Raw genomic sequence first — 19,927 nt, 5'->3', positions numbered from 1 at the left:
AACTTTTGCCACAACGTTGGAAGCACAGAAAAGCCTACAATGTAATTGTATGCTGTAGCGTTAAGATTTCCCTTCACTGGAACTAAGTGGGCTAACCCGAACCATGAAAAACAGCCCTAGACCATTATCCCTCTTCTATCAAACTTTACAGTTGGCACTATGCATTCGGGCAGGTAGCGTTCTCCTGGCATCCGCCAAACCCAGATTCGTCCGTCGGACTGCCAGATGGTGAACCGTGATTCATCACTCCAGAGAGCGTGTTTCCACTGCTCCAGAGTCCAATGGCGGTGAGCTTTACACCACTCCAGCTGACACTTAGCATTGCACATGGTGATCTTAGGCTTGCGCTCAGCCATGGAAACCCATTTCATGAAGCTCCTGACAAATAGTTATTGTGCTGACGTTGCTTCCAGAGGCAGTTTGGAACTCAGTAATGAGTGGTGCAACTGAGGACAGACGATTTTTAAGTGCTTCAGCACTCGGCGGTCCCGTTCTGTGAGCTTGTGTGGCCTACCACTTCGTGGATGAGCCGTTGTTGCTCCTAGACGTTTCCACTTCATAATAACAGCACTTACAGTTGACCGAGGCAGCTCTAGCAGGGCAGAAATTTGACGAACTGACTTGTTGAACAGGTGGCATCCTATGATGGTGCCACGTTTAAAGTCACTGAGCTGTTCAGTAATGCCATTTTATTGCCAGTGTTTGTCTATGGAGATTTTTGCATGGCTGTGTGCTTGATTTTTTTACACCTGTCAGCAATGGGTGTCCAAATACTTTTTTTATATATAGTGTATGTACACGGTTACACACTTATTTATTTCTGTTGGCAGGGAAACACAGAAAGACTGGAAGAGATGTTGCCATCAAGGTGATTGACAAAATGAGGTTCCCTACCAAGCAGGAGAGCCAACTGAGGAATGAAGTGGCCATTCTCCAGGTAACACATAGAACATGTTGTACCAGTCAGATGTATTATAGCCCGACTGTAGTAGGGATTGATTGAAGCTACCAAGAACCACATACCGGATTTTTAACACAGTCGTTAGCATTAGGAAAAAATAAAATGTCTTGCCCAAACCTAGCTCAATATCTAGGCGTCTGATTACAGCGTCCATAAAGAGAACATTAGACTTGACACCTTTCAGACTGAATGCGTTTGTAGGGCAAAAGTTTTAATTAAATGTGTAATTTATCGCTCTCACATGCCAATAGAGAACAAACGATGTGCTACCTTTCTGTAGCATTTCTGACACTGCTAATATATTTTCCGAATCTCCGATTTCTAAAACCGGGACCAGCAACTCGGTTGCAGCGCAACAGCAGCAGCTAGCTGGTAGCAGCTGTAGCTCGCTAGCTAGCGAACACCAGTCGGATGAGAAGCAAGCTACAAGCAAAGGAAGCTAGCTAGCTAGGTATATTTAAACTAAATCAGAGCACAAACAAGTAAGCTAGCAAACGTCCCCGCTGCTATAGCCAGTTAGCTAGCCAACTAGCCAGTAGCTACAGGTACACGCCAACGAGACTGTAACATAGCTTTATAGATCGTAGACCATAACGCAATGTTGATAATATATCATAGCTAGCTACATTCTTCCATAAAGCAAAGCTGGCTGGCTAGCTAAGTAAAGTTTGTCAACATCAAACTTTTTGAACTTTGGTTAACTGCCACGCTACTCAGGCATGTTACTGTCAAACTGTCTGGCTAGCATCATGTGCAGCCAGATATCAGTTTCAGCACAAACAACTGCTAGCTAAGCTACATTTCCTCAACCAAGACCAGCCTCTCACAACACAAACTGTAGTTGATAAAACAAATGTTCTTGCTAGCTGTTGTATCTAAACCCAGCCAATGCACATGCAAGTAGCGCATCGGCTGTGCATTGTAGTAAGTGAACACAATTAGCTAGATCAACACACCAGACCGAGACGTCGCTGTTAGAGCATCCAGAACAAAGCTCTTACCTTATGATGCATTAATTCAGTACACTGCCTCCTTTGTCATCGATCAACATTTTTTCATGCCATTTTAATCAAAATTTGAGCTGACTGATCAACAGTGTCATGTTACTTTTCAGTATGTTACCAAAAATGTGAACCCAGTAAGCAAATTTACGTTTAAAATATGTATTTTTCAGACATTGCAGTTAGGTTAATTTTAGGTTCTGAATGAAAGGTGAATATATGTACCATTCAAAAGTTTTGACACACCTTTCATTCCAGTGTTTTTCTTTATTTTTACTATTTTCTACATTGTAGAATAATAGTGAAGACATCAAAACTATGAAATAACACACATGGAATCATTCTTCACAAAATAACACATATGGATTCTTCAAAGTAGCCACCATTTGCCTTGATGACAGCTTTGCACACTCTTGGCATTCTCTCAACCAGCTTCATGAGGAATGCTTTTCCAACAGTCTTGAAGGACATATGTAATTGGCAGTCACAGAGAGACAACTTGATTCTATGTTTAGCGGAGATCTTCTGTTTATAAAGTGATGAGGAAGGGCAACAAAACATCTAAAGACCCGGTTAGCTGTTCTATAAGTGGTCTGAGGCAGTCGGTAAATAACGAGTGTTTTCTAGTGCAACTGTAGTAATGATGGTTTTTGGAAACAGCTCGGAGATTTAACGATGTGCCTACGAAGGTTCTAACGATGAAGTTAGCCTTAAGATGCTTTTGGAAAACTGGGCCCTATTAAAATAATATATACAGTTGAAGTCGGAAGTTTACATACACCTTAGCCAAATACATTTAAACTCAGTTTTTCACAATTCCTGACATTTAATCCAAGTAAAAATTCCTCGTCTTAGGTCAGTTAGGATCACCACTTTATTTTAAGAATCTGAAATGTCAGAATAATACTAGAGAGAATGATTTCTTTCAGCTTTTATTTCTTTCATCACATTCCCAGTGGGTCAGAAGTGTACATACACTCAATTAGTATTTGGTAGCATTGACTTGAAATTATTTAACTTTGGTCAAAGTTTTCAGGTAGCCTTTTACAAGCTTCCCACAATAAGTTGGGTGAATTTTGGCCCATTCCTCCTGACAGAGCTGGTGTAACTGAGTCATGTTTGTAGGCCTCCTTGCTCGCACACGCTTTTTCAGTTCTGTCCAACAATTGTCAATAGGATTGAGGTCAGGGCTTTGTGATGGCCACGCCAATACCTTGACTTTGTTGTCCTTAAGCCATTTTGCCACAGCTTTGGAAGTATGCATGCGGTCATTGTGGGCAGAAGACCCATTTGCGACCAAGCTTTAACTTCCTGCCTGATGTCTTGAGATGTTGCTTCAATTTATCGACATAATTTTGATGCCATCTATTTTGTAAAGTGCACCAGTCCCTCCTGCAGCAAAGCACCCCCACAACATGATGCTGCCACCCCCATGCTTCACAGTTGGGATGGTGTTCTAAGGCTTAAAAGCCTCCCTCTTTTTCCTCCAAACATAATGATGGTCATTATGGCCAAACAGTTCTATTTTCATCAGACCAGAGGACATTTCTCCAAAAAGTACGATCTTTGTCCCCATGTGCAGTTGCAAACCGTAGTCTGGCTTTTTTATGGCGGTTTTGGAGCAGTGGCTTCTTCCTTGCTGAGCGGCCTTTCAGGTTATGTGGATATAGGACTCGTTTTACTGTGGATATAGATACTTCTGTACCTGTTTCCTCCAGCATCTTCACAAGGTCCTTTGCTGTTGTTCTGGGATTGATTTGCACTTTTCACACCAAAGTACGTTCATCTCTAGGAGACAGAATGCGTCTCCTTCCTGAGTGGTTTGACGGGTGTGTGGTCCCATGGTATTTATACTTGCGTACTATTGTTTGTACAGATGAACGTGGTACCTTCAGGCGTTTGTAAATTGCTCCCGAGGATGAACCAGACTTGTGGAGGTATACAATTTTTTTCTGAGGTCTTGGCTGATTTGTTTTGATTTTCCCATGTAGTCAAGCAATGAGGCACTGAGTTTGAAGGTAGGCCTTGAAATACATCCACAGGTATACCTCCAATTGACTCAAATTATGTCAATTAGCCTATCAGAAGCTTCTAAAGCCATGACATAATTTTCTGGAATTTCCCAAGCTGTTTAAAGGCACAGTCAATTTAGTGTATGTAAACTTCTGACCCACTGGAATTGTGATACAGTGAAATAATCTGTCTGTAAACAATTGTTGGAAAAATTACTTGTGTCATGCACAAAGTAGATGTCCTGACTGACTTGCCAAAACTATAGTTTGTTAACAAGAAATTTGTGGAGTGGTTGAAAAACGAGTTTTAATGACTAACCTAAGTGTATATAAACTTTCAACTTCAACTAATATATATATATATATATATATATATATATATATATATATACACACACACAGTATATATATTTTTTTAATACATTTGCAAAAATTTATAAAAACTTGTTTTCGCTATGTCATTATAGAGTATTGTGTGTAGATTGATGAGGAAAAAAATATTTGATCCATTTTAGAATAAGTCTGTAAAGTAACAAAATGTGGAAAAAGGGAAGGGGTCTGAATACTCTCCGAAAGCACTGTCTATACTATATACTGCACAAAAATATAAACGCAACATGTAAAGTGTTGGATTTCCATACACACAAAAAGCTAATTGCTCTATAATTTTGTGCACAAATTTGTTTACATCATTGTTAGTGAGAATTTCTCCTTTTCCAAGATAATCCACCCACTTGACAGGTGTGGCATATCATGAATCTGATTAAACAGCAGGATAATTACACAGGTGCACCTTGTGCTGGGGACAATAAATGGCCACTCTAAAATGTGCAGTTTTGTCAGACAGCACAATGTGTCATGCACATTGCATGCACAGATGGCTCAAGTTTTGAGGGAGCATGCAATTGGCATGCTGACTGCAAGAATGTCCACCAGAGCTGTTCCCAGATAATTTTATCTTAATTTCTCTCTCATAAGTCGCTTCCAACGTTGTTTTAGAGAGTATGGCAGCACTTCCAACCGGCCTCACAGCTGCAGACCACGTGAAACCACACCAGCCCAGGACCTCCACATCCTGCTTCTTTACCTGCGGGATTGTCTGAGGTGGTACTGAGGAGTATTTCTGTCTGTAATCAAGCCATTTTGTGGGGAAAACTTCAATCTGATTGGCCCACCCATGGCTGCGTCCTTGCCCAGTCATTTGAAATCCATAGATAAGGTCCCAATTCATTTATTTCAATTGACTGATTTCCTTATATACAGGGCCTTCGGAAAGTATTCAGACCCCTTGACTTTTTCAAAATTTTGTTACGTTACAGCCTTATTCTGAAATTGATTAAATAAAACAATTTCCTCAGCAATCTACACAATAACCCATAATGACAAGTCAAAAACAGGTTTTATAAAATTGTAGCAAATTTATTAAAACTAAAAAAAATACCTGATTTACATAAATATACATACCTTTTGCTATGAGGCTCGAAATTGAGCTCAGGTGCATCCTGTTTCCATTGATCATCCTCGAGATGTTTATACAACTTTTTTGGAGTAGTCCACCTGTGGTAAATTCAATTGATTGGACATGATTTGGAAAGGCTCACACCTGTCTATAAAAGGTCCCACAGTTGACAGTGCATGTGAGAGCAAAAACTAAGCTGCGAGGTCAAAGGAATTGTCCGTAGAGCTCCGAAACAAGATTGTGTCGAGACACAGATCTGGGGAAGGGTACCAAAACATTTATGCAGCATTGGTGGTCCCCAAGAACACAGTAGCTTCCATCATTCTTAAATATAAGAAGTTTGGATCCACCAAGACTCTTCCTAGAGCTGGCCGCCTGACCAAACTGAGTAATCGGGGAAGAAGGGCCTTGGTCAGGGAGGTGAGCAAGCACCCGATGGTGACTCTGACAGAGCTCTAGAGTTCCTCTGTGGAGATGGGAGAACCTTCCAGAAGGACAACCATATCTGCAGCACTCCACTAATTAGGCCTTTATGGTAGAGTGGCCAGACGGAAGCACACGACAGTCCACTTGGAGTTTTCCAAAAGGCACCTAAAGACTCTCAGACCATGAGAAACAAGATTCTCTGGTCTGATGAAACCAAGATTGAACTCTTTGGCCCGAAGTAGCCACGCTTTTCCTTGATTTGTAGCTTTGCAAACTCTTGGCATTCTCTCAACCAGCTTCACCTGGAATGCTTTTCCAACAGTCTTGAAGGAGTTCCCACATATGCTGAGTACTTGTTGGCTGCTTTTCCTTCACTCTGCGGTCCAACTCATCCCAAACTGTCTCAATTGGGTTGACGTCAGGTGATTGTGGAAGCCAGGTCATCTGATGCAGCACTCCATCACTCTCCTTGGTCAAATAGCCCTTACACAATCTGGAGGTGGGTTTTAGGTCATTGTCCTGTTGAAAAAGAAATGATAGTCCCCCTAAGCGCAAACCAGATGGGATGGCGTATCGCTACAGAATGCTGTGGTAGCCATGCTGGTTAAGTGTGCCTTGAATTCTAAATAAATCCCAGACAGTGTCACCAGCAAAGCACCATCACACCTCCTCCTCCATGCTTCACGGTGGGAACCACACATGTGGAGATCATCCGTTCACCTACTCTGCTTTTCACGATGACACTGCGGTTGGAACCAAAAATCTCAAAGGACAGATTTCCACCAGTCTAATGTCCATTGCTTGTGTTTCTTTGCCCAAGCAAGTGTCTTCTTCTTATTGGTGTCCTTTAGCAGTGGTTTCTTGGCAGCAATTTGACCATGAAGGCCTGATTCACGCAGTCTCCTTTGAACAGTGTATGTTGAGATGTGTCTGTTACTTGAATTCTGTGAAGATTTTTTTGGGGCTGCAATCTGAGGTGCAGTTAACTCTAATGAACTTATCCTCTGCAGCAGAGGTAACTCTGGGTCTTCCTTTCCTGTGGTGGTCCTCATGAGAGCCAGTTTCATCATGGCGCTTGACGTTTTTTGTGACTGAACTTGAAGAAACTTTAAAAGTTCTTGAAATGTTCCGTATTTACTGACCTCCATGTCTTAAAGTAATGATGGACTGTTGTTTCTCTTTGCTTATTTGAGCTGTTCTTGCCATAATGTGGACTTGGTCTTTTACCCAATAGGGCTATCTTCTGTATACCACCCCTACCTTGTCACAACACAACTGATTGGCTCAAATGCATTAAGAAGGAAAGAAATTCCACAAATGGACTTTTAACAAGGCACACCAGTTAATTGAAATCCATTCCAGGTGACTACCTCATGAAATTGGCTGAGAGAATGCCAAGAGTGTGCAAAGCTGTCATCAAGTGAAAGGGTGTTTACTTTGAAGAATCTCAAATATAAAATATACGTTGATTTGTTTAACACTTTTTTGGTTACTACATGATTCCATGTGTGTTATTTCATAATTTTGATGTCTTCACTATTATTCTACAATGTGGAAAATAGTAAAAATAACAAAAACACTGTAATGAGTAGGTGTGTCCAAACTTTTGACTGGTACTGTATGTGGACACCCCTTCAAATTAGTGGATTCTGCTATTTCAGCCACACCTGTTGCTGACAGTTGTATAAAATCAAGCACACAGCCATGCAATCTCCATAGACAAACATATGCAGTAGAGTGGCCTTACTGAGAGCTCAGTGATAGCATGCCACCTTTCCAACAAGTCAGTTCATCCAATTTCTTCCCTGCTAAAGCTGCCCCGGTCAACTATAAGTGCTGTAATTGTGACGTGGAAACGTCTAGGAGCAAGAACAGGACAAGCTCACAGAACGGGACAGTACTAAGTAAAAGGTCTGAATACTTATGTAAATGTTTCTGTATTTCGGTTTTTTATTTCTAATACATTTGCAAACATTTTTTGCTTTGTTATTATTGGGTATAGTGTGTAGGTTGATGAAGGGAAAAAACTATTTTATCAATTTTAGAATAAGGCTGTAACGTAACAAAATGTGGAAAAAGTCAAGGGGTCTGAATACTTTCCGAATGCACTGTATCTCATTAGGCTGTATGTATATTTAGAAATTGGCCTATTGTAAATGTGTATTATTGTAGCGTCACCATCTTTATTGCAAAAAATAAATACAAATACATACAACTTTAAGGTACATAGTCATTTGACAGAGGTAATAACCTGCTCATTGATGAGCACGGAAATGGATAAAACTGAACCATGTTTGCAAAGCAAGTGTTTCTGAGCTTATGTAAATATTACACAGGTAAGCTAATGGTTACAGAAATCAGGAATGCAGACAGGCTCTATAGACCTCTATATATGAGTGACTGCTCAACACACTACAACTGTTGTGATAAAATAAAGGTTTAAGGAAATACAGGCAGGCATCACATTACTACAAACATAACAACTTGCTCAAAGTATGCTTTCATATAATTTTAAAACGATTGAAAAGGTAGCGGACTGGGTGTGTGAAGAATCCAATACTTTAAATTGTATATGGTACAAATCACATTATTGGGGGAGCACCTCCTCTAAGAGTATGAATTAGGCTGTTTGAGAAGGTTTGAATCCTAAGCAACCTGCCTACACATAGTTTGAAGTACAATAGACCAACGTATCTACTGTAGTAGGTCAAAGCTGTGTGCTGGAAAACCTTGGTAGAGCTTGGGTGGAGTAGGCATTGTGGTGCTCATGTGTATTTCCTTGCTTTTTCGGCTTCAGACAAATCCCTACTTCTCACTTAACACTGTTTTTTGTTTTAAATACAGTAGTCATTCTTGCTGAGTTTCAAACGGTGACACTGAAATATGCTACAGTATAGAATGTTGACTCTGAGGTTTGCTCCCTCGTTTAGAACCTTCACCATCCTGGCATCGTCAACCTGGAGTGTATGTTCGAGACGCCAGAGAGAGTGTTTGTTGTCATGGAGAAGCTCCATGGAGACATGTTGGAGATGATCCTGTCCAGTGAGAAGAGCAAGCTCCCAGAACGCATCACCAAGTTCCTGGTCACACAGGTCTGTCTCTTTCTCCCATTCTTCCTTGCTCTACTTTTCTCTTATCTCATCTCTAACACCCCCTCCCCCCTCTATCTCTCTGTCCTTGCTCACTTTCTTTCTCCCTCTTTTCCTCCCTCTCCCTTTCTCTATATAATCTGTAGTAGACTCAACCCCGGGCCTATTTATTCTTGCGGTGTGTGGATATGGGGGGGATTGTTTACGGGGCGCGCTGGTCTGGATGGCATCATCGCCGTGTCCCTCCCGGTGGATTACAGCCTGCGGTGGCGTAGTGGTGCGCTGCTCTGCTCTGGTCTTGTGGGCTAATTACAATAGAGGGACCCCGGGGCCAAACATGAGCTGGTCCATTAGGCATGGAGCTGCACATGACAATTAGCAGCAGGCCTGGCTCTGATGTGGTTTATCAGGACTTTGTCAAAGTCAGGAGTCAGGCAGCAGTGTGGAGTGGTTAGAGGACCACAGATAAACATGCGTGCAGCGGTAGCAACTACAGTTTATGCTTACACTACAGCAGAGATGAGATCATGTCTCCATATGGAACCTAAGAAAGTGACCAACCTAGAAATAGCTTAGTTAACTACTAAAATACTAATGCAACTCCCATTATTTACACATATTTTATGAGTGAGTCCATAAGGTTATATGAATGGGTCATTGTGTGGTATGATGTGGTTTGATATAACTAACCCATGGGCTTTGGGCTATGTTCTGTAACAGATCCTGGTGGCTTTGAGACATCTGCATTTCAAGAACATCGTCCACTGTGACCTGAAGCCTGAGAACGTGCTGCTGGCCTCAGCAGAACCCTTCCCTCAGGTAACAACCAGTAGTCTTTCTAGTAAAATATGTATTGTATGTGTATAAAATGTGTGGAGGAGACAATGTAGCATTCTCATGTGTGTGTTTGTTTGTCCTGGCAGGTTAAACTGTGTGACTTTGGCTTTGCCCGTATCATTGGTGAGAAGTCGTTCAGGCGTTCGGTGGTGGGTACCCCAGCCTACCTGGCCCCAGAGGTGCTGCGTAGTAAGGGCTACAACCGCTCCTTGGACATGTGGTCAGTGGGGGTCATCATTTACGTCAGCCTTAGTGGCACCTTCCCCTTCAACGAGGACGAGGACATTAACGATCAGATCCAGAACGCTGCCTTCATGTACCCACCCCAGCCATGGAAGGAGATCTCTGCAGAAGGTAGGAAGGCAGGCTGTTTAATAATATTTAAATGCATGAATGCTAAGTGATGACACACATCTCTGTAAAGTGTGTAATGTAACTACAGATGTAGGATCTTAATTTAATCGCCCTGTTGCAGGAGAACCTTCCTGCAATGCATGAAATTTAAAACTAGTAGTGTATTTGAGGTTTAAAATGGCTTCTAGAGTTTGTATTTTCCACTTTGACATTTCTGACTTGATTTTCCCTTACAAAAAATGTATCAACCACTATAAAATGTCCATTAATTATAATCCACATAATAATTCACATTTCCTGTTGCTGCAGGACAAGGGTTTTGCAAACTCGGCCCTGGGCCCACCCCACCAAGTTGAACTATGATTTCTAATATACAGTAGTGTAGGCCTATGTGGGGGATATGTAGATGGGGCTGCAGGGAGATTTGTCAGTGAATCATGTAAACCACACAGGTGAAAGAGCCACAGGGTCTGAAACCCACGCTGGTAGATCCAGACGTGTGGGTAGAGAGACAGCACTGATGTTTCATGTCTACCTCTCACTTTGAGACTAACATTACATCTCTATTCCTCTCACAGCTACAGATCTCATTAACAACCTCCTACAAGTGAAGATGAGGAAGCGGTACAGTGTGGACAAGTCCCTCAGCCATCCTTGGCTACAGGTAATAAATATTAGCCTAATTATACTGTAAGCAGTGCATAGGCACATCTAACAAAACATTCCCACACGTTTCATAATGTGACTTAGAAAAGGGCAGACATTGTATTGGATCCCTGCTATAACTCCTGTTCCCCTCTCTCTCTCTCTCAGGACTACCAGACATGGCTGGACCTCAGGGAGTTTGAAACACGGCGTGGCGAGCGTTACATCACTCACGAGAGTGATGATGTGCGTTGGGAGGAGCATGCAGACGAGCACAGCCTGATCCACCCAAAACACTTCATCATGGCACCCAACCTGGACGATATGGAAGAAGACCCCTAGTGGCCTGGAGGACATGTTACAGGCTACAGGTGTCGTCAAGAGGAAATCCACAGGAACCTCTGCAGGTTATGGACCTTTGGAAGCATTCCCTTTAAAAATGGTTGGGAAAGGATCAGACACCCATGTGCAGGGGCTGTGTGACAGGGAGACATTCTGACCCAAGACTCTATGGTTAGACACTGCCACAGGGAACAGACAGGTGGCACTGTGGAGGCGCCTGATTCTCTTTGACACGGCAGTGTAACCAAAAACGTTGGGTGAAGGACTTTTTTACATTACATTTTTTGTTTTTTATGTTGTAGAATCATTCTATGATGAAGCTTAATTTCATTGCTCCTTTAAGGAAATGCATCATTATTGCAAGGCAAATGACAATTAAGAAATACAATTTCCTCAACATAGGGAGTGAAAGTAAGGGTATGCTATTCTACCTGTGAAGGGCTTACAGAGTGAGCTTAAAAGGCACTTTTTACAAGGGATTTGTATCCACAGAAAGATTGGAATGCTTAGGTATTTGCAAACATAACTTTGTGCTTATACCAATATTGTTTTTAAAGTCCTTTGACGGTATGAAACTGGAACTCTCATTTGTATGTATATGTTATGTTTTACTAATGGGGGTACATTTTTTGCACTATACTACCATCCACCCTAACAATTTGAAGTTGAAAAGTTAGCGCTGCTACATCAGGTTCCCTGGAGAAAATTACCAAAGGACAGAAATGGTTAACTGCATCACAACTTGACGTTTGTGGTAAGAGCTTGATACAGTAATTCCTACAGTAGGTGAGTAGTATAAAGTTTGTGAAAAGGGCTGCAATACAAAGCCTTTAGTAGAGCACCTATCAAATAAGCAAGTAAATTTAAAATCTGAGAGACAAAAGACTGCCTCCAACTCGTTGATATTATTGATGTTCCATTTTCCTGTTTTTTCACAGTCCATGACCAATAACTAATCGTTTTTTATAATGACAGTCATCATTGTGGCTCACTCTACTTCATTGACTAAATGGATTTACTACGTACATTCCAAGCAGGGTTGAAAGCAAAACTGGTGATGGGACTACCACACCTTCAAGGTATTACAGTAGCTGTCTACTGTATGTGAAAGAGGCTTGGTTGAACCAAGGCCACTCCAGGTCCTTGTATCAGAATATGCCAGCTGAACAGGAGGGACTGAGAAATGGGCTTACTACGTGGTTTATCATGAGGGGCCAAGCCTTCATTACAAGGGCTCCATCATGCCAATACCACGCATGGGTGCAAGGTATACAACATTGTTCTATCTGTTCATTTGAATTTGTGAAGCAAACGGAGAGATGAGAAACACATTTTACTCATTGGTGAGTGTTTGGAAAGAATAGCCTATTGTGAGCATCTTTTGTGTTTTTCAATAAAATGTCAATTTTCCTTATCTTCTACTTTCATGGAGTTGATCTTGAATATCACAGTGAATACAGCCCTAATTCTGGAATATGTCAGTGCAGTGCACTGTTGGTTTCTCAATGAACATTCCTGTACTGCTTTATGTCTCCTCCAAGGTTACCAAAGTATGTTTCACCCATAATTACATTTTGATTTGACGACCGTTAACTACATTTCAACGCCTGTGTCCATCTCAATCAATCCCTATGCCCAGAGGAAGCTGTAGCCGAAAGCCTATGGTGTTAGTGGGCTATTAACTGGGAGCATATATCCTGGTTCAGGCTCTACTGGTCGTTATTCTGGGAGAATGGAGGTGGATCTATTTGTATTTTCCTGTTCTTGTCTGTGTTGCCGCTGGATTGGCAGGTGTCAGTGTTTTGTATATTTTAGTACATACACATTTAATAAAACTCTACTTCTTTACATACCTATTGATTCTCAGTTTGTGTGTGTCATAAAACTAGATTTCTCCAACCTTCAAATCTAATTTCTTAGTTTAATCAACAATTATTTATTTATTTTTTCCTTTTTGCAAACAAAGAAGAAAAAAAAAAACATTGTACACCATTAAAACATTGTGCATGAAATCCAGACAACTTGTTTCTATCAGTAATCCTATCAAGCATTTGTTCATAAGATGCTACAGTTGAAGTTTACATACACTTAGGTTGGAGTCATTAAAACTCGTTTGTCAACCACTCTACAAATTTCTTGTTAACAAACTGTAGTTTTTGCAAGTTGGTTAGGACATCTACTTTGTGCTTGACACAAGTAATTTTTCCAACAATTGTTTACAGACAGATTATTTCACTTAATTCACTGTATCACAATTCCAGTGGGTCAGAAGTTTACATACACAAAGTTGACTGTGCCTTTAAACAGCTTGGAAAATTCCAGAAAACTATGTCATGGTTTTAAAGCTTCTGATAGGCTAATTGACATCATTTGAGTCAATTGGAGGTGTACCTGTGGATGTATTTCAAGGCCTACCTTCAAACACAGTGCCTCTTTGCTTGACATCATGGGAAAAGACCTCAGCCAAGACCTCAGGAAAAAATGGTGGACCTCCACAAGTCTGGTTCATCCTTGGGAGCAATTTACAAACGCCTGAAGGTACCACGTTCATCTGTACAAGCAATAGTACGCAAGTATAAACACCATGGAACCACGCAGCCATCATACCGCTCAGGAAGGAGACTCGTTCTGTCTCCTAGAGATGAAGTACTTTGGTGCGAAAAGTGCAAATCAATCCCAGAACAACAGCAAAGGAACTTGTGAAGATGCTGGAGGAAACAGGTACAAAAGTATCTATATCCACAGTAAAACGAGACCTATATCGACATAAGCTGAAAGGCCGCTCAGCAAGGAAGAAGCCACTGCTCCAAAACCGCCATAAAAAAGCCAGACTACGGTTTGCAACTGCACATGAGGACAAAGATCGTACTTTTTGGAGAAATGTCGTCTGGTCTGATGAAACAAAAATAGAACTGTTTGGCCATAATGACCATCGTTATGTTTGGAGGAAAAAGGGGGATGCTTGCAAGCCGAAGAACACCATCCCAACTGTGTAGCACGGGGGTGGCAGCATCATGTTGTGGGGGTGCTTTGCTGCAGGAGGGACTGGTGCGCTTCACAAAATAGATGGCATCATGAGGGAGGAAAATGATGTGGATATATTGAAGCAACATCTCAAGACATCAGTCAGGAAGTTAAAGTTTGGTCGCAAATGGGTCTTCCAAATGGACAATGACCCCAAGCATACTTCCAAAGTTGTGGCAAAATGGCTTAAGGACAACAAAGTCAAGGTATTGGAGTGGCCATTACAAAGCCCTGACCTCAATCTTATAGAAAATGTGTGGGCAGAACTGAAAAAGCGTGTGTGAGCAAGGAGGCCTACAAACCTGACTCAGTTACCACAGCTCTGTCAGGAGGAATGGGCCAAAATTCACCCAACTTTTTGTGGGAAGCTTGTGGAAGGCTACCCACAACGTTTGACCCAAGTTAAACAATTTAAAGGCAATGCTACCTAATACTAATTGAGTGTATGTAAACTTCTGACCCACTGGAAATGTGATGAAAGAAATAAAAGCTGAAATAAATAATTCTCTTTACTATTATTCTGACATTTCACATTCTTAAAATAAAATGGTGATCCTAACTGACCTAAGACTGGGATTTTTTACTAGGATTAAATGTCAGGAATTGTGAAAAATTGAGTTTAAATGTATTTGGCTAAGGTGTATGTAAACTTCCGACTTCAACTGTACCTCCAACATTGACTATATTCACTGTTTCAGAGTAGGAGTGGAATGACCCTTCTAAATTCTAAGGATTACTCTAGCTGCTGTAACCATACCGACAGTCATCAGTGCAAATTCCTACTTTGTTACATTAGGTAACTCTGTTCTATCGCCCAAGAGTTATTCTCGGTGAAACTGGAATTGTTAAGCCCAACCATTCCTCCAGACATTTCAAAACATCCTTCCAGAAAGGTAGCAGTAAAGTACATTACCATATTGCGTGTACAAATGTCCCAGTGTCTTTTTGGCATTTCCAACACAGAGAACTGTTGGTCAGCCACATAAAAGCCTTGTTGGGGTCCAATAAAACCTATGTAGTATCTTATATTGAGTAAGTTTCCCCCTGGCTTCCCTTATGTTCCTCCTTGAGCTGGACAAGATCTTCAACCAGGTATCATCCTCAATTTCATACTTAAGGTCAATTTGCCATATTGTTCTGAGGTTTTTAGTCTTTACTCTGCAGATGACTAAATATTGAGTAAAAAATGACTGCTTATTGTTTGGGTTTTTCCAAATACTCAGCTATTGGGTTCTTTGCTGGATTTTGTTGATAGCCGGTTAATAAATATTTCCAGAAATGTCCCTTGTCTCCCACATATTTTTGTAGCATATGAGTATGACATTAAAACTTCATTGTACAGATCACCTATAGTATGAATTCCTTTCAATAGCCACTGTTTCCAGTACACAGACTTCTTTCCTATCTGTAGCCTAGGATTGTGCCACGATGAGTGTCCTTGTTTTAGATGTGAAAATCCACATATCTTATGTCCTGGTCTCCACACCTCTTTTGAGTGTAACAAAATTGGGTTGGGAGTTTCAACAGACCTCTCCCCTGCAAGACTATGTAACAGAGTATCAACAGGGGTGGAAGGATAACTTAGTTCCCGTCTATTGTTATCCAATCCAAGCTAGCACCCATTTTGCCCCAATGCTTCACCAATTTAGCCATTTCAAATGGTAAATTGGACAATTTAACATCTGGTAAAGCCAAGCCTCCTACATCCCTTGTTGAGCACATGTTCTTCATATTAATCCTGTTTTTTTCCTATCCCACAAAAAGTACTTACCAGTTTAATCACTTTGACCTTAATTGCCATATTGTAAGCTATAGCAAGTGCAAGCAGGGTCCAGATATGCAGCCTTGGTACAGTCTTGGAGATAAAGCATTATTCACCTTTCATATAGTAAGGATTCATTCCTTTGGGGAGACTACCAGAGTTCCCCTGATATCCATACATCCGCATCGGTGGAGGTGGTGGTGCAAGCTTGTTTTTAAATGATTAATACCATTCTCACAGTTGAAATACAACAGTCATTCACTGCTTTAAATTGAATTGAAGTGTATACCTCAGACACGGGCTCAGTTTTGTCGACCCATCTGTGCAGAGTTGGATCCCAGTCAATCTAAGGAAGAAGACAATAACAATGTAAATCAAGCTGCATATCAAAATATTAATCCACTCAATTGTTTCTATAAATAATATAAATAACAGCTTCAAGACAGATTTGCCTCTATCCTCAGGTAGATGAACCTCATGAACCTTTCCAATCCCAAAGACCCAGCTGAGCCAGCAGGTATCTCAGGCTAAGACACTGGACAACTGCAAGTCTGGCTCTGAGGGTTGGCCTCTGGTGCCACCATGGGGATGATGGGAGGATTTTATTTAACCAGGCTAGTCAATTAACAACAAATTCTTATTTACAATGACGGCCTGCGATGAGGCAAATAGCCTCCTGTGGGGATTGGGGCTGGGATTTAAAAAACAAAACTAAAAACTATGTAAGACAAAACAGACAAAAGACACTGGCAACAGCACAAATATTTGGCCACTCTTTTGCGTCCCAAGTTACAGTGAACATGGGGTAAAATAGAATACAGTAGAATAGAACAGAACACAGTATAATAGAACATAATACAGTAGAATAGAACAGAACACAGTATAATAGAACATAATACAGTATAATAGAACAGAATACAGTATAATAGAACAGAATAGAATACAGTATAATAGAACAGAATACAGTAGAATATAATACAGTATAATAGAACAGAATATAATACAGTATAATAGAACAGAATAGAATACAGTATAATAGAACAGAACACAGTATAATAGAACATAATACAGTAGAATAGAACAGAACACAGTATAATAGAACATAATACAGTAGAATAGAACAGAACACAGTATAATAGAACATAATACAGTATAATAGAACAGAATACAGTATAATAGAACAGAATAGAATACAGTATAATAGAACAGAATACAGTAGAATAGAATACAGTATAATAGAACAGAATAGAATACAGTATAATAGAACAGAATACAGTAGAGTAGAACAGAATAGAATACAGTATAATAGAACACAGTAGAATAGAACAGAATAGAATACAGTAGAGTAGAACAGAATACAGTATAATAGAACAGAATAGAACACAGTATAATAGAACAGAATAGAATACAGTATAATAAAACAGAATAGAACACAGTATAATAGAACAGAATAGAATACAGTATAATAGAACAGAATAGAACACAGTATAATAGAACAGAATAGAATACAGTATAATAGAACAGAATAGAACACAGTATAATAGAACAGAATAGAATACAGTATAATAGAACAGAATAGAACACAGTATAATAGAACAGAATACAGTATAATAGAACAGAATAGAACACAGTATAATAGAACAGAATAGAATACAGTACTGTGCGTTGGGGTCTCAAATGTCTCTGATGGTTCCAAAATTATGCTCATCAGCAAGATCGTTGGCTGAGTTTGCAATCACGACAGGCTCAATGTAATTCAATCATCCAATAGCAACTGGTGAGCAGTAGCCTGAGCCTTCCCTCCTATCCTTGGCCCGAGGAGCTCTTTGATAGAGCTCTTGGCTATCAGCTCCACTGAAATTGCTTCAAGATGAGGGCAGCAACACAAGGCTCACTGGCCCCATTCACCCAGAGTTACACACGCCACTCAACAAAGCTAAGAGATTTCATAACATTTCATAACATTTAATCCTAGTAAAAATTCCCTGTCTTAGGTCAGTTAGGATCACCACTTTATTTTAAGAATGTGAAATGTCAGAATAATAGTAGAGAGAATGATTTATTTCAGCTTTTATTTCTTTCATCACATTCCAAGTGGGTCAGAAGTTTACATACACTCAATTAGTATTTGGTAGTATTGCCTTTAAATTGTTTAACTTGTATCAAACATTTTGGGTAGCCTTCCACAAGCTTCCCACAAAAAGTTGGGTGAATTTTGGCCCATTCCTCCTGACGGAGCTGGTGTAACTGAGTCAGGTTTGTAGGCCTCCTTGCTCACACACGCTTTTTCAGTTCTGCCCACAAATTTTCTATAGGATTGAGGTCAGGGCTTTGTGATGGCCACTCCAATACCTTGGCTTTGTTGTCCTTAAGCCATTTTGCTACAACTTTGGAAGTATGCTTGGGGTCATTGTCAATCTTTTGTCCCCATGTGCAGTTGCAAACCGTAATCTGGCTTTTTTTATGGCGGTTTTGGAGCAGTGGCTTCTTCCTTGCTGAGCAGCCTTTCAGGTTATGTCAATATAGGACTTGTTTTACTGTGGATATAGATACTTTTGCACCCATTTCCTCCAGCATCTTCACAAAGTCCTTCGCTGTTGTTCTGGGATTGATTTGCACTTTTCGCAGCAAAGTACTTCATCTCTAGGAGACAGAACACATCTCCTTCCTGAGCGGTATGATGGCTGCGTGGTCCCATGGTGTTTATACTTGTGTACTATTGTTTGTATAGATGAATGTGGTACCTTCAGGCGTTTGGAAATTACTCCCAAGGATGAAACAAACTTGTGGAGGTCTACAACTTTTTTCTGAGGTCTTGGCTGATTTCTTTTGATTTTCCCATGATGTCAAGGAAAGAGGCACTGAGTTTGAAGGTAGGCCTTGAAATACATCCACAGCTACACCTCCAATTGACTCAAATAATGTAAATTAGCCTATCAGAAGCTTCTAAAGCCATGACATAATTTTCTGGAATTTTCCAAGTTATTTAAAGGCACAGTTAACTTAGTGTATGTAAACTTCTGACCCAGTGGAATTGTGATACAGCGAATTATAAGTGAAATAATCTGTCTGTAAACAATTGTTGGAAAAATTACTTGTGTCATGCACAAAGTAGATGTCCTAACCGACTTGCCAAAACTATAGTTTGTTAACAAGAAATTTGTGGAGTGGTTAAAAAATTAGTTTTAATGACTTCAACGTAAGTGTATGTAAACTTCCGACTTCAACTGTATTTAACCTGAACAGTATACATCATCCCACTAGGCACTGACGTCAGTTCGTCTAGTTTTGATTTACATTTGGTTGACTTGTCAACTAACGTAAATTCAATGTGAAATCAACAAAACATTTCACCATGTCATTGGATTTAGGTGCAAAAAATACAAAATGTTGATACTTTTTGCAAATCCAGTCAGTTTTCCACGTTGATTCAATGTCATCACAGATTTTGGGGGTAGAAATTACATGAAAACAACTTTGATTCAACCAGTTTTTGCCCAGTGAGATGAGAGTCAACTAAACACTAAAGCACCAGCTCCACAAAGAGATCATGTGTAATTCGGCTCAGTTAGGAGCGTGATGTTGTGATTCAATTTCTTGGCTTCTCTCATCAGCCACCACTCATACCCTCTAAAGAAGTTCTTGTCGTTCTTAATGAATCCTCTTTAGGATCGGACCCTTTTTTTCAATTTTCGCCTAAAATGACATACCGAAATCGAACTACTTTTAGCTCAGAAGCTGAAGCAAGGATATGCATATTCTTGATACCATTTGAAAGGAAACACTTTGAAGTGTGTGGGAATGTGAAATTAATGTAGGAGAATTTAACACATTTGTCACACCCTGGCCTTAGTTTTCTTTGTTTTCTGTATTATTTTAGTTAGGTCAGGGTGTGACATGGGGGATGTATGTGTTTTGTATTGTCTAGTTTTTTTTTGTATGTTTATGGGTGCTGTGGTTTAGTTGGTTTAAGTGTCTAGTCTAGGTGTATGCATGTCTATGGTTGCCTGGATTG

General features: G+C 40.3%; 1 protein-coding gene across 3 annotated transcripts in view; it reads left to right on the top strand.

Moving 5' to 3' along the window:
* Nucleotides 1-12,978, top strand: part of LOC120060285 (serine/threonine-protein kinase D3-like) — a 69,023-nt gene extending 56,045 nt beyond the window's left edge. For all 3 annotated transcript variants that reach the window (XM_039009473.1, XM_039009472.1, XM_039009471.1), the window contains 6 exons: nucleotides 831-937; nucleotides 8,790-8,951; nucleotides 9,669-9,767; nucleotides 9,872-10,139; nucleotides 10,718-10,803; nucleotides 10,953-12,978. In XM_039009473.1, coding sequence (XP_038865401.1) covers nucleotides 831-937; nucleotides 8,790-8,951; nucleotides 9,669-9,767; nucleotides 9,872-10,139; nucleotides 10,718-10,803; nucleotides 10,953-11,126 — 896 coding nt within the window. In that variant the 3' untranslated portion in view covers nucleotides 11,127-12,978. The remainder of the gene's footprint in view (nucleotides 1-830; nucleotides 938-8,789; nucleotides 8,952-9,668; nucleotides 9,768-9,871; nucleotides 10,140-10,717; nucleotides 10,804-10,952) is intronic.
* Nucleotides 12,979-19,927: the final 6,949 nt, after the last annotated feature.

Source organism: Salvelinus namaycush, chromosome 15 (genome assembly GCF_016432855.1).
Source record: "Salvelinus namaycush isolate Seneca chromosome 15, SaNama_1.0, whole genome shotgun sequence".
In the NCBI taxonomy this organism is placed as follows: domain Eukaryota; kingdom Metazoa; phylum Chordata; class Actinopteri; order Salmoniformes; family Salmonidae; genus Salvelinus; species Salvelinus namaycush.
The sequence above is the reverse complement of the archived record's forward strand: the minus strand, read 5'-3'. Positions and strand labels throughout refer to the sequence as shown.